Source organism: Dasypus novemcinctus, chromosome 14 (genome assembly GCF_030445035.2).
Source record: "Dasypus novemcinctus isolate mDasNov1 chromosome 14, mDasNov1.1.hap2, whole genome shotgun sequence".
NCBI classification, from domain to species: Eukaryota; Metazoa; Chordata; class Mammalia; order Cingulata; family Dasypodidae; genus Dasypus; species Dasypus novemcinctus.
In genome coordinates, this window is record NC_080686.1 from 61,553,734 (window position 1) to 61,580,148 (window position 26,415).

At 38.4% G+C, this 26,415-nt stretch overlaps 1 protein-coding gene across 4 annotated transcripts in view; it reads left to right on the top strand.

The window, feature by feature from the left end:
- The first annotated feature begins 2,460 nt into the window (after positions 1 to 2,460).
- The window catches only part of VPS13B (vacuolar protein sorting 13 homolog B), a 1,042,333-nt gene continuing 1,018,378 nt past the window's right edge, over positions 2,461 to 26,415 (top strand). For 2 of the 4 annotated variants that reach the window (XM_058275777.1, XM_058275776.1), the window contains exons 1-3: positions 2,571 to 2,863; positions 3,288 to 3,465; positions 18,566 to 18,709. In XM_058275777.1, the coding sequence (XP_058131760.1) occupies positions 3,319 to 3,465; positions 18,566 to 18,709 (291 nt within the window). In that variant the 5' untranslated portion in view covers positions 2,571 to 2,863; positions 3,288 to 3,318. Of the gene's footprint in view, positions 3,466 to 18,565; positions 18,710 to 26,415 lie in introns of all 4 variants that reach the window. The other 2 variants (XM_071207936.1, XM_071207935.1) reach the window with 1 other exon arrangement.

Genomic DNA, 26,415 nt, shown 5'->3' on the forward strand with positions numbered 1-26,415 from the left:
AGGGAATACAGGATATCCACATGCAAAAGAATGAAGTTAGACGTCTGCCTCATAACATATAAAAATTAACTCAAAATGTATTGGGGACCTAAATATAAGAGCTAATACCTTAAAGTCTTAGAAGATAATTTAGGGGCAAATCTTCATGACTTTGTATTAGAGAATGGATTCTTAAATATGAAACGAAGGCACAAGGAACATAAGAAACTACAGAGAAATTCATTCTCATTGAAATTAAAAACTTTTTTTTTTTTTGCATAAAAGGAGTTTATCAGCTCCCTCTGACTAGAGGAGCCCACACCAAATCTTGGTGTGTATTTCCATCTTTTTCTCACATTTCTTGGAAAGCTTTTCTCCATTTCCCAATACATTCTTTTTACTGGGCCAACAACAACAAAAAAATTTATCAAGAAAGTGAAAAGGGAATGGGAGAATGGGAGAAAATGCAGAATGGGAGAAAATAGTTGCAAACCGTTATGTTGGATAAGGGCTCAACATTCAGAATATATAAAGAAATTTTACAGTGAAACAACACAACTGAAAAATGGGCAAAAAGATATATAAATGGTCAATAGTACATAAAAAGATGCTCAACATCTTTGGCTATTAGGGAAATGCAAATCAAAACTACTCCACACCCACAAGAACGCTATTATCTAAAAAACGGAAAATAAATGTTCAAGAAGATGGGAGAAATTGGTACTCTAATGCTTTGTTTGTGCGAAAGTAAAAGGATGTAGCCACTGTGAAAAGCAATATAGCAGTTCCTCAAACAGTTAAATATGGACCTGGCAATTCTACTTCTACATACGAAGCCAAAGAAAGTAAAAATAGGGTCTCAAACAGACACTTGTACACCAATGTTTATAGCAGCATTATTCAAAATAGACAAAAGGTGGAATCATTCCAAGTGTCCATCAACAAATGAATGGATAAACAAAGTATGGTATATGCACAAAATGAAATATTATTCGATCACAGGAAAGAATGAAACTCTGAGTCACGTTGCAACATAGATGAACCTTATAAATATTATACTCTGAAATAAGCAAGGCACATAAGAAGAAATATTGTATGATATCATTTATAAGTGATAGAAAGTAGACTAGAGGTTACCAGGATTAGAGGGGAAGGGGGAATGGTTGGGGGAAAAAAAATTCAACCGGTAGAATAGAGTTTAAAGAGTGTTTTTTTTCTTGCTCTCATTTTGGTAAGAGTGGTTTGTGACTTTTTTTTAACTTTTAATTTTATTGTAGTAATATATGTACAACTCAAAATTTCCCTTTTTTTTTTATTTTTAAAGATTTATTTATTTATTTAATTCCCCGCCTCCCCCGGTTGTCTGTTCTCTGTGTCTATTTGCTGCGTCTTGTTTCTTTGTCCGCTTCTGTTGTCATCAGCGGCACGGGAAGTGTGGGTGGTGCCATTCCTGGGCAGTCTGCACTTTTTTCGCGCTGGGTGGCTCTCCTTCCGGGCACACTCCTTGTGCGTGGGGCTCCCCTATGCGGGGGACACCCCTGTGTGGCAGGGCACTCCTTGCGCGCATCAGCACTGCACATGGGCCAGCTCCACACTGGTCAAGGAGGCCCGGGATTTGAACCGCGGACCTCCCATGTGGTAGACGGATGCCCTAACCACTGGGCCAAGTCCGTTTCCCAAAATTTCCCATTTTAACCACTTTAGAAAATGGTTCTAGATTCCAACTTCACATTAGAATCACACAGAAATCTTTGAATACCATGTCAGCAGCTGAGTCTTCCTCCTGGTGATTCTTATTTAATTCGTCTGAAATAGGGCCAAGACAATAGTGGGTTTTAAGGTTCCCCATGTGATTTTAATATACAATCAAGGTCAAGACCCACTGGTGTAGAATAGGGAGAGATTATCCCTTCTACCTTTCAACCAAAATAATAAAAAAATTAAGGTTGATATAATTAAATGTCTATAAATACATAATGCCTTCTTGGAAAAAGCAGGACTTAGCCCTTACATGATATAAAGTTAAGAATGATAGTTCTAGTTATTGAAAGTGAAGCAGAGATAAAGAAGTTATTAAGACAATTTATTTGGCTAACTTAGCAGGTATCATAAAACCCAAATTATTTGAGCTATTCACTAAGGCTTTTTTATTTTTTTGAAGAGACAGTTACTTTGATTTGGCAATTTGCTGTTTTTTGTGTTTGTAACTTAGTTTATTTTCATTCTTATGTGTCTTTTCTATTGCAGTTATTAAGGTTCTTTCCAGAAATCATAATTTTGAATATTAGAAAAAAGCCTTAAGAATTTTCATATTTACATTTTTAAAAAACATTTTTTCTTCAATTTAAAGAATTTATTATTTTTATAAAGAATAAATAATCTTCCCAGGCCTTCTATTTCTCAAGAGAAACAAGAACTTCTTTCCAGGGTTTTAAACTCTAGGATCCGCTCTCTTCCGTCATAGGATCTACCGCCTAACGTGTTTCCCCACCGGGTCCCACTCTCGTTTGTGGAGCCGCGGTGGAGGTACGGCTTCACCCGCAGCCATCCTGCTCTCACCAAAGCGCTACTTCCGGATCTTTGGTGTCACCGCTTTACCAGTCCGCCCCCCGCCACCGGGCACTTCCTAGAACTTTGTTCTAACCATTAAAGTGTCGAATCGGCGACGCAGAGGTAACTGGGAGTGAGAGTTCTTTCTTGAGAGAAAGTACTGAGCGGCTTCTCCAGCTTGAAGACTCTGGCCCGGCTGCAGAGTCGGATAGTGGCGGTGGAGAGACAGTTGTTTTGAGGCACATCCGGAAGTGGCGCCGTGGAGTTGCTGCGCCGCCGCCGGGGCTGGTGCCAGGTTCTCCGCTGTGGAGGGGACTCTGTTGTACTCTAAGGCGTGAGTGTCAGCCGTAGGTGGAGTGCGGCGGGAGGGCCAGAGCAGGCCTGGTTCTGGTCTGATTTTACGGTGGTAGGTCTGGTTGGGTTCCAGGAGGCGAGGGCCTCGCGCAGCGTCAGGGCTGGTAAGGGGTGCAGCGGCCAGAAGGTATCCCGCCTCACCTCATTCTCCCATTGCAGAGGACTCACTTTCTTCTGTCACCATCTCCTGCTCCCTATCCAAGCGAGATCAGGGGAACTGTACTGGTGAGGACGTCCCAGCTGGAACAGTGTCCACTTGACTTTTCTCTGCTTCTGAGAGGAGGCGAGCGGCCCATTTGGTCGGAACTGCTGATTTTCGGCCCCTTCAACCTTTCCTTAGAAATGATTTTTTCTTCGCTCACCGCCGACTCAATTACTTCTTTCGTTTCTTTTACCCACTTCAGCTTCTGACTTCGCCACTTTGCACTTTAAGAGATGCTCGAGTCATATGTGACTCCAATTTTAATGAGCTATGTGAATCGCTACATCAAGAATTTAAAGCCATCGGATCTCCAGCTTTCACTATGGGGTGGAGATGTGGTTCTCAGCAAGCTGGAGTTAAAGTTGGATGTGCTGGAACAGGTAAGCTATATGGCTGTCATTGACTGGACATACTTTCAGTTTGTTCAGAAGTTATCACTTATTTCCTACTCTTTGACTTTGTGCTTAAAATTTTTTTTTTTTCCTTTCCTGCTGATGAATTTGACGCTACCCTGAAACTAGAGCTCTTACTTTACAGAATGTTTTATGCTTCCTTCCCAGGGCTAGTTTGTTAGAATTGAATTCCCAAGTTTTGATTAGTAGGAAAACAGTTTCTTGTCATAATTGTTCAGCCTGTGTATGCAAGCCTTTAGCATCAGGGAATATGGTTGTTTACAATGCCAAGGTTCTGTCTAACACCAGAAAATATTACATTCCCATTCTCCTTTTTTGGGTATCGGAAGTGTACAAAAGGCAGCAAGGTGCAGATCATAAGGAAGTTCTATCTCAGTAGGAGAGATGATATTATCTTGGCTTCTTCAGAGAATTGTTTAGGCATAGGTGAGAATGGCAGTAATATTCAGAACATCTTCTCTAATCACTCTTTTTTAGTTTTTTTTTTTTTTAATGTGAAGATGGTCTGATGCAAATGATGTAACTTCAAAGTTCACATATTCCTTAATTCATTTCTGTATATTTATTACTAACATGCCATGCCAAACAACTCTGTCAGGTGTAAGTATGAAAAAATTATATGTGGATGCTTAGAAGAGCCAGAGACCAATTGCTTTTTAAAATTTTAAACTTTTCATTTTGAAATACTTTCAAACTTACTGGACAATTAGAAAAATAATACTATGCCCATAGAGAGAATTCCAACAGATCTTCCAATTTTAACGTTTATCACATTTGCCATATCATTCTATCCATTCATCTCTCCATCTATCCATCTGTCCATCTATTTATCAATCCATTTTCTCAACACTTGAGTGTTGGTTGTATACATCTTGCTCCTTGAATCCTTAATATTGCCGTGTACATTTCCTAAGGACAAGGATATCCACATTAAGGGTCGTTATTAAGTTCAAGAAATTTAACATTGATATAAAGCTTGCTGTCTGTATTCCAGTTTTTTCACATGTCCCAATAATGTCCTTTTGAGCCTGCTCTCCTCCCTTGTTAGTTCCTGTCCAGGAACATGTTTCCCTTTAAATGTCATTGTCTCCTAAGTTCTTTCTTTTTTATTTATTTATTTTTATTGTGGGGACATATAGTCAACATGAACTTTCCCATCTCAACCATTCCCAAGCATACCATTCAGTGGGATTAATCCAGGGGTTCTTAACTGGAGGTCTGTGAGCTTGAATTGAAATTAAAACAAACAAACATTATTCTTGTGAGATGTGTTGTTGCGGGTATGATATATTTATTACATAATACACAGTATAGTGTGGACTTCGTAAGGGGTCTGTGGTTTCACCTGACTGTCAAAGGGGTCCGTGGAACAAAAAAGGTTAAGAACCCCTGAATTAATCATATTCACTGTTGTGGTACCCTCATCATCTTCCATTACTAAAACTTTCCCATCTTCCCAAATAGAAACCCTGCACCCATTTCGCATTAACTCCTCATAGCCCCTGTCCCCACCCTGTTAGCCTACTCTAATTTCTGTCTCTGTGAGCTTGTATATTTTCTTAACTTTTCTTTGTAGCTACCATGGAGCTTAAATTTAACTTCCTAAACCAGTAACAATATTGTTTGTTTTGATACCAACTTAAATTCAATAGTATAACAAAATTGTTTCCTACACCCCTCTGTTTCCCCAGCTTTTTGTCGTTCTTGTCCCTAATTACATGTTTATACATTGTAAGTCCAAAACCACTGATTTTTCATTACCGTTTATGCATTTGCCTTTTATTTTTTATTTTTTTTTAAAGATTTATTTTTATTTATTTAATTCCCCTCCCCTCTCCCGGTTGTCTGTTTTCTGTGTCTTTTTGCTGCGTCTTGTTTCTTTGTCCGCTTCTGTTGTCGTCAGCAGCACGGGAAGTGTGGGCGGCGCCATTCCTGGGCAGGCTGCACTTTCCTTCGCGCTGGGTGGCTCTCCTTACGGGTGCACTCCTTGCACGTGGGGCTCCCCTACGCGGGGGACACCCCTGTGTGGCAGGGCACTCCTTGGCGCGCATCAGCACTGTGCATGGGCCAGCTCCAAAAGGGTCAAGGAGGCCCGGGGTTTGAACCGCGGACCTCCCATGTGGTAGACGGATGCCCTAACCACTGGGCCAAAGTCCGTTTCCCTGCATTTGCCTTTTATATCTTGTAGGAAGTAAAAAGTGGAGTTATAAACCAAAAATATAACAGTACTGGCATTTATATTTACCACTGTTGTTACCCTTACTGGAGAGCTTTATTTCTTCATGTGGCTTTGGTCTTTTGTCTGTTGTCCTTTTCTTTCAACCTGTAGAACTCTATTTAGCATCTCTAGTAGGGCTGGTCTAATGGTGATGAATTCTCTCAGCGTTTGTTTATATGGAAATGTTTTAAATCTTCTCTCATTTTTAGAAGATGGTTTTGCCAGATATAGAATTCTTGGTTGGCAGTTTTTTGTTTTTAGTGCTTTAAATAAGTCAACCTACTGCATCTTGCCTTCATGGTTTCCAATGAGAAATCAGTACCTAATCTCATTGAGGCTGCCTTGTGTGTGACATATTACTTCTCTCTTGTGGCTTTCAGAATTCTCGGTCTTTGGCATTTGACAGTTTGATTATTATCTGTTGTACCTTGGGTCTATTTGTATTTATCCTGTTTGGAGTTTGTTGAACTTCTTGGACGTGTATATTCTTTCATTAAATTTGGAACATTTTTCAGCCATTATTTCTTTGAATATTCTCTATGCTCTTTTCTCTTCCTCTTCTGGGATTCTAACAGTGCCTGTATTGGTACACTTTATGGTAATTTCTTACCTTCCACTTTCTTTGAATTTGATTTTCTATTCTCTTTAGTTACCTTGGGTGGAAGCTTAGGCCACAGCTTTTTTCCAACCTTTTTCTACTCAGATATTTGCATTTAATGCTATAAATTTCTCTCTAACTGCATCTTTAGCTTTATCATACAGAATTTTATATATTGTCTTTCCATTATCTTTCAGTTCAGAATTTCCAACATGATTTCTTCTTTGATCAATGAGTTATTTAGATGTGTATTGCTTAATTTCCAAACGTTTGAGGATTTACTTACTGTTTTCCTGTTATTTCCAATTTATTGCCACTGTTGTCAGAGAACGTTCTCTGTATGATTTCAGTTCATTAAAATTTATGATGGAATATAAGGTTTGTTTTTGTAAATGTTCTATATGCATGTATGTTCTATAGTTGCTATAATGTTCTATGAATGTCTACTCAAATTCATTAATAAAGTTCTTCAAATCTTCTAAATACATATGGATTTTCATTCTCTGCTTTTTCTTTCAGTTACTAGGAGAGGTATGTTAATGTTCCTAATCATAATTATGGATTTGTGTATTTCTCCATTTTAGTATTGTCATCTTTCACTTTATTTTTTAAAGACTTTTTATTTTTTTTATTATTATTGTTTTTTTATTTTTATTTAAAGATTTATTTATTTATTTATTTCTCTCCCCTCCCCCCCCACCCCAGTTGTCTGTTCTCTGTTTGCTGTGTCTTCTTTGTCCGCTTCTGTTGTTGTCAGCGGCACGGGAATCTGTGTTTCTTTTAATTGTGTCATCTTGTTGTGTCAGCTCTCCATGTGTGTGGCACCATTCCTGGCCAGGCTGCACTTCCTTTCGCACTAGGTGGCTCTCCTTACAGGGTGCACTCCTTGCACGTGGGGCTCCCCTACGCGGGGACACCCCTGCGTGGCAGGGCACTCCTTGTGTGCATCAGCACTGTGTGTGGGCCAGCTCCATATGGGTCAAGGAGGCCCAGGGTTTGAACCGTGGACCTCCCAAGTGGTAGACGGATGCCCTATCCACTGGGCCAAGTCTGCTTCCCATCTTTCACTTTATATATCTTGAAGTTATATTATTAAGTGTATAGGAATTTAGTATAGTTTTATCTTTCTGTTGAATAAAATTTTTTTTTATCATTCTGAAATGTTCCTCTTTGACTCTAGTAATTCTTATTCCCTGAAAGTCTTTTTAATTATGCACTTTAAAAAATTATTATTTTTGCTTTCCCTATTAGGTTACAGAATGCATATTTGACTTACTAGAGTCTACCTTACATTAGTATTAGTTCTTTTATCATTTCTGAACAATGCAAGAATCTTACAACAGTTTAGCTCCAGTTACCACACTTTCTGCCCTTTTTGGTATTGTGGTTCCTTTTCCTGTTTGTTTCTGGTGTAATTTCTTCTTCTTTTTCTACTTTCTTAAGGTGGAAGCTTAGGTTTTTGCTTAGAGATATTTCTTCTTTTCTATTGTAGTCATTATAGCTATAAATTTCCCTATAAACACCAAATACCCCAAAGTTTTGTATGGTGTGTTTTATTTTCATTCAGTTTAAATGTTTTCTATTTCCCTTGTGATTTCTTTGACTCATTGGTTATATAGAATGGCCTTACTTAATTTCCAAACATTTCCCAAATTTCTTTTTGTTGATTATTTTTAGTTTTATTCTATTGTTTTCAGAAAACATACTTTGTATGATTTCCGTCTTTTTATATTTATTGAGATTTTATGGCCTTATGTATGGTCTGTCCTGTAGAATGTTCTATGTGCCCCTGAGAATGTTTTTTTGGCTGTTCTATAGATATCAGGTTAAGTTGGTTGGTAGTGTTGTCCCGTCCTCTATATCCTTGCTGGTGTTCTGTCTTGTTCTATCTGTTATTGTGAGTGAGGTAGTAAAGTCTTCAATTATTACTGTTGAATTATGTATTTCTATTTTAAATTTTTTCAGTTTTGCTTTGTATATTTTGGTGTTTTGTTTTTATGTGCACATATATTTGTAATTATTATGTCTTCTTTGTGCATTAACCCTTTTATCATTATAAAGTGTCCCTGTTTGTCTTTAGTAACATTTTAAAAAAGTTTATTTTGTTTCCTATTTTAGTATAATTTACTCCTTCTCCCTTATGGTTATTGTGTGCTTGGTACATGTTTTTGTATCTTTTTACTTTCAACCATTTAGTGTCAGAATCTGAAGTCTCTCTCTTATAGAGAACAAAAAGTTGGATGTTGTGTGTGTGTGTTTAAATCTCATTTGGCCATATCTGGGTTTTGATTGGAGTATTTAATCCATTCATATTTAATCTGTTCTTTTTTGATGTGACTTGATTTATATCTACCATTTTGCTATTTGTTTTCTGTGTTCCTTTGATACTCCTTTACTGTCTTTCTTTGTATTAAGTAGTTATTTTCTAGTATACTGTTTTAATTCCTTTGTTGATTTTCAAGCTATATTTTGTGTTATTTTAAGAGTGGTTATTCAGAGGATTACAATTTGCATTGGGTCTATTTATTTATTTAAATTAATTTATTGAAATATATCACCCACCCACAAACATACATAAATAATAAGTGTGTAGTAATAGTTGTGAACTTACAAAACAAACACATATAGCATCATACAGGACTCTCATAACTCAACCTACCACCAACACCTTACACTGTTAAACCTTTTTAACTAATGATTAAAGAGCATTGTCAAAATATTAACTACTAACCAAAGTATTTTCCCCCAGCCCTCCCTTTTATTATTATCTTTATATCATTTATATGTGAATATACATAAACAATTAAGTGTATAGTAAGAGTTGTGAACTAATAAAGCAAACATGCATTACATCATACAGGGTTCCATACATCAACCCTCCACCAACATCTTGCATTGTCATGAAATGTTTGTTAGAAATGATGAAAGAATATTGTCAAAATCTTACTACTAATTATAGTCCTTATCTTACATTTGGTGTGCTTTTCCCCCAACACACCTTTTTTTTTTTTTTACATGTCCTTTATGGCTATTTTTTTTCCTTAAAGATTTATTTTTATTTCTCTCCCTTCCCCCCCCAATTGTCTGTTCTCTGTGTCCATTCACTGCGTGTTCTTCTTTGTCTCCTTCTGTTTTTTCAGCAGCATGGGAATCTGTGTTTCTTTTGTTGTGTCATCCTGCTGTGTCAGCTCTCTGTGTGTAGGGTGCCACTCCCGGGCAGGCTGAACTTTCCTTCGCGCTGGGCAGCTCTCCTTATGGGGCACACTCCCTGTGCGCTGGGCACCCCTGCGTGGCATGGCACTCCTTGCGCGCATCAGCACTGCACGTGGGCTAGCTCCACACGGGTCAAGGAGGCCTGGGGTTCGAACTGTGGACCTCCCATGTGCTAGACGGATGCCCTATCCATTGGGCCAAGTCTGCTTCCCCCAACACACCTTTTTATTTTTTAATATATTTTTTATGACAGAAGTTGTAAACTTATAAAAAAATCATGCACATGTGCAGATTTCCCAAGCAACACCCCTCTATCAACACACTACTCTGTGGTGGAACATTTGTTACAGATAAGATAATACCATCTGATTGTTTTCATGTCCATAGTATACATTCGGCTCACATTTTCCATACTGCCCCATTATCAACACAGTACATCTTTGGTATAGATGCAAGAATATTATATAATTACTGTTAACCACAGTCCGTAGGTCATTCCAGTTATATTTTTCCCATGTGTTCCCAACATCCTGCAGTAGGGATATACATTTGCTCTAGCTCACAAAGGATACTCTTGCATCTATACCATCAACCACAATTCTTACCTCTTGGTTTACTGTGCTATTCAGTTCCTAGATTATTTTCTAGCATTCTGTCAATTGACATTTACGTCCCTAGACTACCATTTTCAGCCACATTCCTATTTATAAACTAGCTATTACTATTTTTCCATTTATTCTATACATTTCCACACTTTTACAGTAAAGCTAATTAAAACTTCTACATACATTAAACATCAGTAGTCCATCTCAGTCCTCCTCTTATCTCCTTTAAGAATCCACCAGGTCTTGAAGATATTTTCCTTCAATTTCTTCTAGAAGTTTTATGGTTCTTGCTTTTATTTTTAGGTTTTTGATCCAGTTTGAGTTAATTTTTGGAAGGTATGAGATAGAGGTCCTCTTTCCTTCTTTTGGCTATAGATATCCAGTTCTTTCAGCACCATTTTGCTGAATGGACTGTTCTGCCCGAGCTGTGTGGGTTTGACAGACTAGTCAAAAATCACTTGACCATACATGTGAGGGTCTGTTTCTGAGCCATCAGTTTGGTTCCATTGGTCTATATATCTGTCTTTATGCCTGTACCATGCTGTTTTTACCACTATAGCTTGGTAGTATGATTTGAAGTCCGGAGATGAAGGTTCGCTTTTCCTTTTGTGTATGATGTTTCTGTCTATTTAGGACCATTTACCCTTCCAAATAAATTTGCTAATTGTGTTTTCAGTTTTTTTTTTTTAAATGCTGGTGGAATTATTATCAGGGTTGCATTGAATCTGTCTATCAATTTGAGTAGAATTTATGTCTTAATGATATTTAGTCTTCCAATCCATGAGCAGGGAATGTTCTTCCAGTTATTTACGCCTTTTTTGGTTTCTTTTAACATTGGGTTGCAGTTTTCTGAATACAAGTGCTTTACATCGTTGGTTACGTTTATTCCTCACTACTTGAGTTTTATCTGTCATATTTTATTTTCACCACTCTTGATACTTTTAGTTACTTTTATTGATATAATCTTCATTTCTAGACTCTCTTCCAGGCCTGTCTTTCCTGTCTTTTCTTTTCATGCTCTAGCACACCCTTTAGTATTTCCTGAAAATCTGGGCTCTTAGAAATTCTCTCAGTTTCTGTTTATCTTTGAATATTCTAATCTTGCCCTCATTTTTGAAAGACAGTCTTGTTGTATATAAAATTCTTTGTTGAAAGTTTTTCTTTCGTAGTATCTTAAATACATCAGACTGCTGTCTTCTTGCCTCCATGGTTTCTGGTGAGAAATCAGCACTTAATCTTATTGGGTATCCCTTATATGTTATGCATTGCTTTTCTCAGAATTCTCTCTTTGTCTTTGGCATTTGACATTCTGATTAGTATGTATCTTGGAGTTGGTCTATTTAGATTTTTTCAGGTGGGAGTACGTTGTGCTTCTTGGACATGGATATCTATGTCCTTCAGTAGGGTTGGGAAATTTTCTACCATTATTTCTTTAAATATTCCTTCTGCCCCTTTTCCCTTCTATTCTTCTGGTACACCCATGACACGTATCTTTGTACATCTCTGGCTGTCAGTTAGTTTCCGGAGACCTTGTTCAATCTTTTCCATTCTTTTCTTCATCTGTTCTTTTGTATGTTCACTTTCAGAGGCCATTTTTTCAAGCTCACCAATCCTTTCTTCTGTCTCCTCAAATCTGCTATTATATGATTCCATTGTTTTTTAAAATGTCATTTATTGCGCTTTTCATTCTCATAAGATCTGCTATTTTTCTATGCATGCCTTCAGATTCTTCCTTGTGCTCATCCCGTGTCATCTTAATATCCTTAATCTCTTTAGCCATCTCATTGAACTTATTAAGGATATTTGTTTGAACATCTATAATTAGTTGTCTCAACTCCTTTATGTCATCTGGTGGCTTATCTTGTTCCTTTAACTGGGTCATATCTTCCTGTTTCTTGGTGTGGGTTGTAATTTTTGGTTGGTGTCTTGACATCTGGATTACTAGTGTATTCTGGGTGCAGTTTTTTTCTTTAGTTTAGGGCTTCCTGCACTTTCTCCCTTGCTGATAGTGCAGTAGGAGGCAAGGATGTAGTTAGTGCTATAAACTGTGGAGGCTCAAGCTGTGCTCATTGCCCCAGGAACCGATGAAGCTTCTACCAACTTTCTCCTTTCCTAGAGGTAGGGACAGAGTCACAGTTGTGTGGAATAATCCAAGTCATGCAGGCCTAGACTGTAGTTGCCCAGTGAGAGTAATGAAGCTTCATGCTCCTTTCTCCCCTGCCTGGGGTATGGATGGAGCTGAAGGTGTGGGCAGCAATCTATGCAGTGCAGATCCAAGATGATCACAGTTGCCCCAGTATACTTTTAATTTCTGCCAGCCAAAGGTACCCTCAGTTACCTGGATAGACTGGTGCTGAGCTAGCCAGCCTCCTCCCTGCTAGAGGTGGCACTGAGGCCTAGGCTAGGGCTGCAGGCTGATCCAGGTGAGAGAAACTAGTTCCTACCATCACTGTGATATTTGGTCTGACTGGCTTCCCCTTATGCTGCGGGTGGAGTAAAATGGTGGCCACTGGCCTTTTTCAACTTGAACAAATTCACACCCCAGCTGTTCCTAGGGTTATTCCTTAGCCATCCAAGTCTACCAATCAGTAGCTGAAATCGGCAGCCAACTGTCTCCTCCTCCCCTGTTTCTGGGAAATGGAACTTTCAATTCCAGTCACAAAATAGCTCCTGGGGTGGCTTGCACCACCTGAGTAGGACAATCACCAGCCTCTGCGTCTTGGCTGGCAGTTTCCCGGAGAGGCTGCCGTAGGTCCCTGCAACTTTCTCCCTTTAGGAGGTGTCACTGGGTCTTAGGCTAGATCTGCAGTCTTATCTGGATGGAAAGAAGCCGGTCCCCACTAGCACTGGGATTTTCAGTCTTCCCCGCTGTCCCTCAAACCAGGCGTGGAGTTAAGATGGTGGCTCCTGGCCTCTTTCTGACTTGGACAGGCTCAAACTTTAGCCATTCTCAAGATTATACTTTAGCCCGCTGAATATTACTCATCAGTAACTGAAGTTGGTGCCCAACCATCTTTTCCTCTCTCATTTTGGGGAAGTGGAGCTTTCAGTTCCAGCCATGGAACAGCTCGAAGTGGCTTGTGCCTCCGGTGGAGGATGGGCATCTGCCTCCGGGATGTGGAACGCTCTATTTACGAGTCCTCTCTGTGGATGGGCAGCCTCCTTCTTCCATTCCTTCAAGGATGTTGCAGTATGCCCTTCTGGCCTCCTGAAGCCCCCAAACAGGTGCTTCAGCTAGCTCCAGAGAGCTCTGGGTGTTTACTGACTGCCCTGTAGCAGGAGCTGACTCTAGGAGCTCCTTACTCTGCTGCCATCTTGCTGTCTCTCCGGGTGTATTTTTATCATAATCTATTTCACATTAACGTTATCTGTATTCCATTACAATATAGAAACTTTATCCATTCTAGCTCTATTTCTTCCACCTTCTTTGTGGTATTTATTGTCATATACATTACATCTTTATATTTTATAAGTCTAATAATACAATTCTATAGCTGTAAAAAACTGAATTCTTTTAAATTAGTTCGATGGCAAAAGAAAAAAGACATGTATACTGTCTTTTAAACTTACTTACATAATCATTTTTTCTGGTGATCTCTGTTTATGGATTTGAACTCTCATTTGTTTTTTTTTCCTTTCAGTCTGAAAGATTTTAGTATTCTGCTATCAGTGAATTATCTCAGTGTTTGTTTATTTGGGTATGTCTTTATTTTGCCTTCATTTTAGAATAGTGATTCTTAACCTTTTTTGTTCCATGGACCCATTTGCCAGTCAGGTGAAAACCATGGATCCCTTACTAAGTCCATATATACTGTGAATTATTTAATAAATATATCACACCTGCACCAACATGTCCCCCCCAAAAATGTTTTTTTGAATATCAGTTCAAGCTCACGGACCCCTGCTAAGAACCCCGTTTTTAGAAGGATAGTGTTGCTGGATGTAGAAATCTTAGTTACTGACTTTAGCTTCTTGTCTTTTGAATACTTCATCACATTGTTTTCTTTCCTCTATTGTTTCTGATGAGACATTAGCTTTTAACCTTAATGGAATTCTCGTATAGGATGAATCATTTTTCTCTTGCTGCTTTCATGATTTTCTCTTTATCCCTGACTTTCAACATTTTGGTTATGTTGTGTTTGGGTATGGATTACTTGATCCTTCTGCCCTCTCACAGCTGCTGTGAAGCCCTTTTGTGACTTGAAAAAGTGAAAACTTCAATTATTGCACTTTTCAATCTTGGAATTTCTATTTCGTTCTTTTCCGTATTTTCTGTCCTTTATTGACATTCTCTATTTGCTAAGTTATTGTTTCATATGTTCCTTTACTTATTTTGACATGATTTCCTTTTTTCGTATATTTTTATAATAGATGTGTTTAAGTTTTTGTGTGCCAAGTCCTACAGGTGAGGTCCCTCACAGATAATTTCTGTTGACTGCTTTTTTGTCCCTTGTATTCCTTGCATGTCTCATGTTTTTATTGAAAAGTGGACATTTAGACAGTGTTATATTAACTCTGGATTCCAGTTTTCTTCCCTGAGGGGATGATGTTGTTGCTGATTGATTGCTTAGTGACTTCTCTGTACTAATTCTGTGGTGTCTAATTTCTTTGCACTCTATGGTCTCTTATATCTCTGCTTTTTTTTAAAAATTATTTTTCCTGTTCCCTTCCCTCCCCCCCAAATGTGACATTTATTCAAGGGAGGAAAAAAAAAAACTGGGGGAAAAAAAAAAAGACAAGTGTCCTCCCCACTCCTCCTTAGCCCCTCAGGAATGAACCATTCTTCCTGTTTTTAAACCTGGCTTCCTAAGGATTGCCCCTATCTCACCATAGCTTAGTTGTCAGTCAGTTGTTAGTTAGAGGTTGTTTAAACCTTTGAGGCAGTGAGGATTCCAACCTTTGGCATTGGGTATATATGTGTACTAGAAAATGCTTTCAAAATTCACGGGCTTACAAATCTGTTCTGTTTTGATTTTTCTTTTTTCAGGTACCAGGGCCAGGGATTGAACCCAGGACCTTGTATATGAGAAACCAGCATTAAACCGCTGTGCCTCATTGGCTCCTGTTCTGTTTTTTACTTTAAATTGTAAGGTCTCATGGTCAGCCAGGGATGAGTAGCTTGCTAGAGTTCTTTCTAGTGTTCTCTGAGTGACCACAACTGTGCACATGTGTACATCACAGACTACCAGGGGTATATGAGGTCTTAGCAAGGTCTCCTTTGGCTGTCTTATTTCTTGGATCTTCGTATTAATTTTCTGGCTGATATGCAGTTTTGTTGCTTACCTCTGGGTATATTGACCTCAGCTTTCCTTATTGCCCCCAAGATTTCTGTTGTTTTTGACAGGTCTGTCCAATTTTAACATTGTTTTTTGGGGAGAGGATTTGCCGAGCTCATCATTTAGAATTCTTGAAGTTCTGTCCTATATTAATTTTTTTCCTTTTTAGAATATCTCTTTTTTCCTTATTAGAATATTTTGTGATACCTATCTAGAATTTGATGTTTGAGAGCTGTTCAGTTCTTTTCTTAAATTTCACAATTCACCCCAATTCAGGGAGTGGTGGAGGTAGAAATATAATTGGCTCATTGTCCAAATAGATGGAAACCTAGTCAGTGCTCAAAAAGGAAGTATAGAGGCTTGTATAATAGTGGTTAGGAGCAAGGCCTCTGACATCATACTTCCTCATTTTGAATCCTGGCTATCCTAGCTGAGTCAAAAAAAAAAAAAAAGGGAAATTACTTGATCTTTACATGCCTCATATTCTTCATCTGCAAAATGGAGATAGTAATAGTGTTTACCTTTTGGGTCGTTTTGAGGATTAAATAATTGAATGCAGGTAAAGTGTTTAGAACAGTGCCTGGTACATAGTAAGTGTTCAGTAAGTGGTGTCTTTTTTGCAGGCACTGATCAATATACAGTCTTGGACCAGCTGATTAATACTCAAAGAAATAACTGCAACTTTGAAATTTATGTAATAATGAGAAATATTTAAAAATTGTGACATCCATTAGAGTAGAATAGTAGAAATAGATTTTTAGTATTCTGGCCTTGTTAAAAAAAACCTGATTGACAACATAAATTAGGCACACACGTATATAATAAAAATAATAGCATCTTTATATATATATATTTTTTTCTTTTTAAAGATTTATTTCTCTCCCCTTCTCCCTGCCCCCCCCCCCCCCCCCCCCAGTTATCTGCTCTCTGTGTCTGTGTCCATTCGCTGTGTGTTCTTCTGGGACCACTTCTATCCTTATCAGCGACACCGGGAATCTGTGTTTCTTTTGTTGCATCATCTTGCTGTGTCAGCAGGCTGCACTTTCTTTCGTTCTCGGTGACTCTCCTATGGGGCGCACTCCTTGTGCATGGGGCTCCCCTACGCGGGGGACACCCCTGCGTGGCATGGCACTCCTTGCATGCATCAGCACTGTGCATGGGCCAGCTCCACACGGGTCAAGGAGGCCTGGGGTTTGAACCACGGACCTCCCATGTGGTAGGTGGACACCCTATCCAGTGGGCCAAGTCAGCTTCCCAGTAATAGCATCTTTATAATGTGTACTCTGTGAGCAAAGGAGTGTTCTAAGCACTTTATTAAAAATCATTTAAATCTCAAAGATATTGTTATTAACCAAATTTTATAGGTAAAGAAACTGAGGCATAGGTATATCAAACAGCTTGTCCAGAGTGTCATTTGGTCAGTAAGTGGCAGAGCTAGATTTGAAGTTATTCATCTTAACCACTTTGCCACGCTGTCTATATTTTAGCTATTTTGCTACTGTGCTGCTAAACTGAGTAGAGGAGCAAATGGTTGGATGAATGAATGAGTAAACTTAATATTTATGTGAACTTTCACAAATAGAGTTATAATAACATTGTAAAATTATGGAAATACAATCTCTTCTTTTTTTCTTGTTTTGTTCACTTGTTGCAAAAACAGTGTATCTAGAAGCACAGAACTATAAAGTGATTATGATGACATTTATGTCTTTAATTCTAACATTCTGTCTAATAATAATGGAAACGAGTAAGAAAACATATAAAATTCATGAATCACTTAGTATCCAGGTACAATCTTTAATTAGGTGAAGCACAATGATTTTAAAATTTTATCATGTCATTCTTCTATCTCCAATTCTACCTTTTCTTTTTTTCTGAGTGACTTTATTTTTTTTCTCTTTTCCCCTCCCTTGCCCCTGCCTTGCTGTTTTTGCTGTGTCCATTCGCTGTGTGATCGTCTGTATCTATTTCTCTTTTAGTCTTCTGTTCTTGTCTTTCTCCTTTAGGATTCACCAGGATTAGATCCTGGGGACCTCTGATATAGAGAGAGGTTCCCTGTCAATTGCGCCACCAGTTCCTGGTCTCTGCTGTGCTTCACTTTGACTTTCCCCTTCATCTCTCTTTTGTTGCGTCAACATCTTGCTGCATGACTCACTTGTGCGGACATTAGCTCACCATGCAAGCACTCGGCTGGCTGTACTGGCACTTGGCTCGCCGCACGGGCACTGGCTCACCATGCGGGCACTCATGCAGGAACTTGGGCACTCTTGTGGGCACTTGGCTCACTGTGTAGGCACTGGCTTGCTGCGTGGGCACGCTTTCTCTTCTTTTTCACCAGGAGGCCCCAGAGATTGAACCCCGGTCCTCCCATATGGTAGGCGGAAAGCCTTATCACTTGAGCCACATCTGCTTCCCTCTACCTTCTTTTTCTAACTTGCATTCTAATCCTAGTCAAGCTGTTAGTTTAAAGCACATTTGGCGGAGTGGATATGGCTCAAACGGTGGAGTGTCTGCTTCCCATGTGGGAGGTCCCAGGTTTGGTCCCTGGTGCCTCCTGAAAACAAAACAAAACAAAACAAAAAACAAACAAACAAGGAAACAAACTAAAAAGCCAGTTCAGGGTTGCCGATGTGGCTTAGTGTTTGAGTGCTGGCTTCCCACATACAAAGTCCCCTGTTCAATCCCCAGCCCTGGTACCTCAAAAACAACAACAGACAACAATAAAAAACAAAAAACAAACCCCAAACAACCAAAAAACAAATTCGAAGACGTATTTCTAGAGGTTAAAAAAATATATACCACTGCGGTTATCTCAAGTACTGCTGTTTTCTACTGCTGTGGCTACTATACCTATCATTGCCATATGATGAGCCTTTATAATGTAGCAGGCCTCGTATATTATTCCCATTCAGCAGAATAGCATACTGAAGCCTAGAGAGATTAATCGCTTATTAAATGTAACTCAGGCAGTGAGCTTTGTAGTTTGTCATTAACTGTCGTTTAACAAGTTATTTGATGCTATTTTTTTTTGGTATGAAAATTCCCAAATTATTTTTGTGTTGGAAATGTCATTTCTCTTTTAAAAAAGAAATTTGGATTTTAGAGTGAAAAAATATTTAAGCACTTACTAATTTATTTTATTATTCTGTGTTTTAAGGAACTGAAATTACCATTCACTTTTTTAAGTGGACATATTCATGAATTGAGGATCCATGTACCGTGGACAAAACTGGGTTCTGAACCGGTGGTAATCACTATCAATACAATGGAATGCATTTTGAAACTTAAAGATGGAATACAGGTAAGGAATTACTGAACCAAGTTTTTTACATTAATTAACTTTAATAGTTATTAATATTTGACATTTCTTTAACTTTTGGGATATGTTGACTTTTACATAAACAAATATTAGCTTGTTTACTTATTTTATACATGTCTCTTAAAGTAACATATCTATTTCCAAAGGGTGTTTCTGAATTTGGATAAAATAGCCAATAGATTTTTTTTTTTTAAATAATAGTTTTACTTAATCTAGTCATTGCCCTTTTAGAGTTCATGTAGATTGCTATTATCTATCCACTACAGAAGTGGGGCCTAATTATGTCCAATTTTTAGGTAAAAGGTTTTGAATTTTTACAAAGGACCTATATGGATTAAAAAAAATTTTTTTTTAATTGAAGTATATCATTCATACATGAACACACATAAACAATAAGTGTATAGTAAAGACTGCAAACTTACAAAATAAACATACATAACCTCACACAGGGGTCTCATACATCACACCTCCCCCAACTCTTTACATTGGTGTGAAACATTTGTTACAAACCGTGCAAGAGCATCATCAAAATATTACTACCAACTATATTCCTTATCTTACATTTGGTGTATTTTTCCCCCAACCCATACTATTTTTTTAAAAATGTATTTTTGGTACAGATATTGTGAACTTGCAAAACAATCGTTCAGATGTGTAGGTTTCCCATACAACTCCACACCCTGGTGGAACATTTGTTACAGATTATGAGATAGTATCATCAGACTGTTATCACCAATCATGGTCCATAGCATACATTTGGCACATTTTTTCCATACACCTCCATTATCAACACAGTACAGCTTGGCATTGATGCAAGAATATTATAGTATTGCTGTTAACCACAGTCTATAGGTGACAGCAATTGTAGTTTTCCCATGTTTCACCGTATTCCCATCACCCTGCAATAGTGATGTACATCTGCTCTAGCTCACAGAAGGACTCTCTTATGGTTAAGGTATACCCTTAGCCACAATTCTCAACTGCCTCTGGGTTCACCCTGTTATTCAGTCCCTAGATTATTCTTTAGCTTTCTTTCTATTGACATTTACTTCCCCAGACTACCTTTTTCAGCCACAATCCCATTTATAAACCAGTTGTTACTCACTATAATGTGTTACTATCAACTCTATCCATCTCCACACTTTTACAGTCAAGTTAATTAAAACTTCTATATACATTAAGCATCCACAGCTCTTCTCAACCCTCCTCTTATCTCCTTATAACCTATACTTGAGGTTTTAATTCCATGGTTTATTATTTGTATTTAGTTCATATTAATGAGACCATGCAATATTTGTCCTTTCATGTCTGGCTTACTTCGCTTAGTATAATGTCTTCAAGACTCATCCATGTTATCACATATGTCCCAATTTCATTTCTTCTTATTGTAACATAGTATTCCATTGTACTTATATACCACATCTTGTTTATCCATTCATTGGTGGATGACTACTCTAGTTGTTTCCATCTTTTGGCAATTGTGAACAATGCCACTATGAACATTGGTGTGCAGATGCCTGTTGGTGTCATTTAGTTTTTAGTTCTTCTGAATATATTCCTAGTAGAGGAATTGCTGGATCATATGGCAGTTCTATATTTAACTTCCTGAGGAACTGCCAAACTGTCTTCCACAGAGGCTGCACCATTTTACACTCCCACCAACAGTGAAGGAGTGTTCCTATTTCTCCACATGCTCTACAGCACTTATCGTTGTCTGTTTTTTTAATAATGGCCATTCTATGTGTTGTTAGATGATATCTCATCGTTGTTTTAATTTATGTTTCCTTAATAGCTAGTAATATGGAACATTTTTCATGTGCTTTTTGGCCATTTGTATTTCCTCTTTGGAGAAATGTCTATTTAAATCTTTTGCCCATTTTTTAATTGGATTGCTTGCTCTTGTGTTGTTGAGTTGTATGATCTTTTTACGTAGAATGGAAATCAAACCCTTATCAGATAAGTGGTTTCCAAATATTTTCTCCAGTCGACTGGGCTGCCTTTTCACCTTCTTGATGAAGTCCTTTGAAACACAGAAATGTTTACGTTTGAGGGGGTCCCATTTATCCATGTTTTCTTTTGTTGCTCGTGCTTTTGGTGTAAGGTTTAAGAATCTACCACCTACCCCCAGGTCTTGAATATGTTTCCCTACATTTTCTTCTAGGAATTTTATTGTACTTCCTTTTATAATTAGGTGTTTGATCCATTTTGAGTTAATTTTTGTATGAGGTGTGAGATAGGGGTCTTCTTTCTTTCTTTTGGCTATGGATATCCTGTTCTCCCAACACCATTTGTTCATAAACTGTTCTACCCCAACTGGGCAGGCTTGACAGGCTTGTCAAAAATCACTTGGCCATAGATGTGAGGGTCTGTTTCTGAACCATCAGTTTAGTTCCATTGGTCTGTGTGTCTATCTTTATGCCAATACCATGTTGTTTTTACCACTGTAGCTAGGTAATATGATTTAAAGTCTGGAAGTGAGAGTCCTCCAACTTCACTTTTCCTTTTTAAGATGTTTCTGTCTATTCAGGGCCTCTTCCCCTTCCAGATAAATTTGATGATTGTGTTTTCCATTTGCTTAAAAGATGCTGGTGGAATTTTTATTGGGATTGCAATGAATCTGTATATCAATTTGGGTAGAATTGACATCTTAATGATATTTAGTCTTCCAATCCATGAGTATGGAATATTCTTCCAATTATTTAGGTCTTATTTGATTTCTTTTAGCAATGTGTTAGTTTTCTGAATATTGTTGGTTAAGTTTATTCCTAAATATTTGGTTCTTTAATGTCAACCACCACACCATGGGGCCTAGAGTGCCTACAACTGAAAGCAGGAGGATTGCATCCAGTATCCATGTGGAATCTAAGCCTCCTCTTGACATAGATGTGCAATGGACACAACCAATCCAAGGTCCACAGAGAAAATTGGCATTGGTGTGGGAAAAGTGGCCATGGTGGCCGATGGGTGCGGGGAATGAGAGGAAGAGATGAGATGTGGAGGCATTTTCGGGACTTGGAGTTGTCCTGGGTGTTGCTTCAGGGACAATTACTGGACATTGTAGATCCTCCCAGGGCCCACTGGATGGAACGTGGGAGAGTATGGGCTATGATGTGGACCACTGACCATGAGGTGCAGCGATGCCCAGAGATATACTTACCAAATGCAATGGATATGTCATGATGATGGGAGAGAGTGTTGCTGGGAGGGGGGAGTGGTGGGGTGGGGGGGGGTGGGGTTGAATGGTACCTCATATTTTTTGAATGTAATATTTTTACAAAATGAATAAAAGAATTAAAAAAAATATTTGGTTCTTTAAGTTGCTATTGTAAATGGAATTTTTTTCCTGACTTCCTCCTCAGATTGTGCATTATTAGTATATAGAAACAGCACTGATTTTTGCATATTGCATAGTGTATAGAAACAGCACTGATTTTTGCATATTGATCTTGTATCCTGACACTTTACTGAAATCATTTATTAGCTCTAGCAGCTTTGTTGTAGATTTTTTGGGGTTTTCTAGATATACAATCATATCATCTGCGAATAGTGAAACTTTTAATTCTCCCTTTCCAATTTGGATGCCTTTTATTTCTTTTTCTTGCCTGATTGCTCTAGCTAGAACCTCTAGCACTATATTGAACAACAGTGGTGACAGTGGGCATCCTTGTCTTGTCCTTGATCTCAACGGAAAAGTTTTTAGTTTTTCACCATTGAGTAGTACAATGCTAGCTTTTGATTTTTCTTTCTTTTTTTTTTTTTTAAAGATTTATTTATTTAACCCCCTCCCCCGGTTGTCTGTTCTCTGTATCTATTTGCTGCGTCTTGTTTCTTTGTCTGCTTCTGTTGTCGTCAGTGGCACGGGGAGTGTGGGCGGCGCCATTCCTGGGCAGGCTGCACTTTCTTTCGCGCTGGGCGGCTCTCCTTCTGGGGTGCACTCCTTGTGCGTGGGGCTCCCCTACGCGGGGGACACCCCTGCGTGGCAGGGCACTCCTTGCGCGCATTAGCACTGCGCATGGGCCAGCTCCACACGGGTCAAGGAGGCCCGGGGTTTGAACCGTGGACCTCCCATGTGGTAGACGGATGCCCTAACCACTGGGCCAAGTTCGTTTCCCTTGATTTTTCATATGTGGCCTTTATCACATTGAGAAAATTTCCTTCAATTCCTATTTTTTGCGGTATTTTTATCAAGGAACGATGCTGTATTTTGTCAAATGCCTTTTCTGCATCAATTGATAAGATCATATGATTTTTCTTCTTTGATTTATTAATGTGGTATATTATGCTGATTGATTTTCTTGTGTTGAACCAGCCTTGTATGCCCGGTATAAAACCCACTTGATCATGATGGATAATTCTTTTAATATGTTGTTGGATTCGATTAGCAAGTATTTTATTGAGAATTTTTGCATTCATATTCATTAGAGAAATGGGTCTGTAATTTTCTTTTTTTGTAATATCTTTATCTGGCTTTGGTATTAGGGTGATACTGGCTTCATAGAATGTGTTTGGTAGCATTCCTTCTTGTTGAATTTTTTGGAAGAGCTTGAGTAAGATTGGTATTAAATCTTCTTTGAATGCTTGGTAGAACTCACCTGTGAAACCATCTGGTCCTGGGGTTTTCATTTTGGGGAGCTGTTTGATGACTGAGTCAATCTCTACTTGTGATCAGTTTTTTGAGGTCTTCTATTTCTTCTAGAGTCACTGTAGGTTGTTTGTACATTCCTAGGAATTTTTCCATTTTGTCTACATTGTCTAGTTTTTTAGCATAAAGTTGTTCATAGTGTCCTCTTATGATCTCCCTTATTTCTGTGGGGTCAGTAGTAAGGTTCCCCTTTTCATTTTTTATTTCATTTATTTGCATCTTCTCTCTTTTTTTCTTAGTTAGTCTAGCTAAGGTTTTGTTGATTTTGTTAATCTTGAAGAACCAACTTTTGGTTTTGTTAATTTTCTCTCTTGATTCTTTTGTTCTCAATTTCCTTTATTTCTGCTCTGATTTGTTATTTCATTCCTTCTACTTGCTTTAGGATTAGCTTGCTGTTCTTTTTCTAGTTCCTCCAGCTGTGTAGTTAGGTCATTGATTTTAGCTCTTTCTTCTTTTTTAATGTAAGCATGGAGGGCTATAACTTTTCCTCTCAACACTGCCTTCTCAGCATCCCATAGATTCTAATATGTTGTATTCTCATTCGCCTCAAGATGTTTATTGATTTCTCTTTAAATTTCTTCTTTGACCCACTGATTATTTAAGAGTGTGTTGTTTAGTGTCCATATATATGTGAATTTTCCCTTTAGTTGCTGCTTGTTGATTTCCAGCATTACTCCATTATGATCAGAGAAAGTGCTTTGTATAATTTCAATTTTGTTGAGTTTATTGAGATCTGCTTTGTGTACCAATATATGGTCTATCCTGGAGAAAGATCCATGAGCACTTGAAAAGAATGTATATCCTGCTGTTTTGGGGTGCAGTGTTCTGTATATGTCTATTAGGTTTAGTCCATTTGTCATATTATTCAAGCTCTTTGTTTCTTCATTGATTTTCTGCCCAGATGTTCTATCCAATGCTGAGAGTGGTGTATTTAAGTCTCCAACTATTATTGTGGGAGATGTCTATTTATCCCTTCAGTTTTGCCAGTGTTTGCCTCATGTATCATTGGGTATCTTGGATAAGTGCATATACATTTATGATTGTTATTTCTTCTTGGTGAATCATCCCTTTTATTAATATGTCCTTCCTTGTCTCTAATAACAGTTTTGCTTTTAAAGTCTGTATCATTTGATATGAGTATACCTACCTCAGCTTTTTTTTTTGGTTGCTGCATGCATGGAATATCTTTTTCCAACATTTCACTTTCAATTTATTGGTGTCCTTGGGTCTAAGGTGAGTCTCTTGCAGACAACATATAGATGGCTTATCCATTCTGCCAGTCTGTGTCTTTTGATTGGGAAGTTTAATCCATTAACATTCAATGTTATTACTGTAAAGGCAGTTCTTATTTCATCCATTTTGATTTTTGTGTTTTGTCTGTCATTTGACACTTTTAGTTATGGTTACTGATACAGTTTTCATTTCTAGACTCTTTTCAGGCTGTAACATGCCCTTTAATATTTCTTGCAAAGCTGGTCTTTTTGCTATAAACTCTCTCAGTTTCTGTTTATCTGTAAATATTGTAATTTCACCCTCATTTTTAAAAGATAATCTTGCTGGGTATAAAATCCTTGGCTGGCAGTTTTTTTTCCTGCAGTATCTTAAATATACCCCTGCCTTCTTGCCTCCATGGTTTCTGATGAGAAATTGGCACTTAATCTTATTGGGTATCCCTTATATGTTATGCATTGCTTTTCTCTTGCTGCTCTCAGAATTCTCTCTTTGTCTCTGACATTTGACATTCTGATCATTATGTATCTTGGTGTTGGTCTATTTGGATTTTTTGGATGGGAGTATGTTGTGCTTCTTGGGCATGGATATTTATGTCCTTTAATAGGGTTGGGAAATTTTCCATCATTATTTCTTCATATATTCTTTCTGCCCCTTTTCCCTTCTCTTCTCCTTTTGGGACACCCATGACACATGTGTTTGCACGTCTCTTGCTGTCATTTAGTCCTTGAGACCCTGTTCAATTTTTTCCATTCTTTTGTTCATCTTTTCTTATGTTTGTTCGCTTTCAGAGGCCATGTCTTCAAGCTTGCCGATCCTTTCTTCTGCCTTCTCAAATCTGCTGTTAAATGCCTCCGGTGTATTTTTAATTTCATTTATTGCTCCTTTCATTCCCATAAAGTCTGCTTTTTCTCTGTGTATGCTTTCAAATTCTTCTTTGTGCTCATCCAGTGTCTTCTTAATATCCTTAATCTCTTTAGCCATCTCATTGAGTTTATTAAAGAGATTTGTTTGAACATCTAAGATTTGTTGTCTCAACTCCTTTATGTCATCTGCAGGCTTATCTTGTTTCTTTAATTGGGCTATCTCTTCCTGTTCCTTGGTATGGATTATAATTTTTTGTTGGTGTTTTTGCATCTGGCTTGCTAGATGTATTTATTCTGGGTGCAGTTTCTCCCTTTAGTTTAGGGATTTCTTACCTTCTCTCCCTTGCTGGTTGTGTAGTAGGAGCCAAGGATATAGTTGGTGCTATAAGCTATGGAGACTGAGCTGCCCACATTGCCCCAGGAAGTGATCAAGTTTCTCCCACCTTTCTCCTCTGTCAGGGGTAGGGACTGAGCTGTAGCTGTGTATAATAATCCCTGTTGGGCACAAGACTCTCTGTAGTCACTCAGAGAAACTGATGAAGCTTCATACCCTTCCTCCCCTACCTTACGCAGGGATGGAGCTATAGTTTTGGTCAGCAGTCTATACTGTGTGGGTCCAAAATGAGCATAGTTATTCAGGTAAACTGATGTGTCACCAGATCCTCTCCCTGCTGGGGGTGGAAATGGGCCCTCTTGAGTACCCAACAATCTAATCTCTGTGGCCTAGATATGCCTGCAGTTGCCCTGAGAGGCTTAGGGAGCACTGTTCCTTCTGCCCTTTAGGGGGTGGGAACAGAACCACAAATGCTCAACAGTTCAGTACTGTAGGCTAAAAGTACCCACCGTTGCCTGGAGAGGCTGAGGAAGCACCTGTCCCCTCCTATCCTATTGGGTGGTAGGGGTAGTTGTATCGGTGCTCAACAGTTCAGTCCCTTTAGGCTGAGAATACC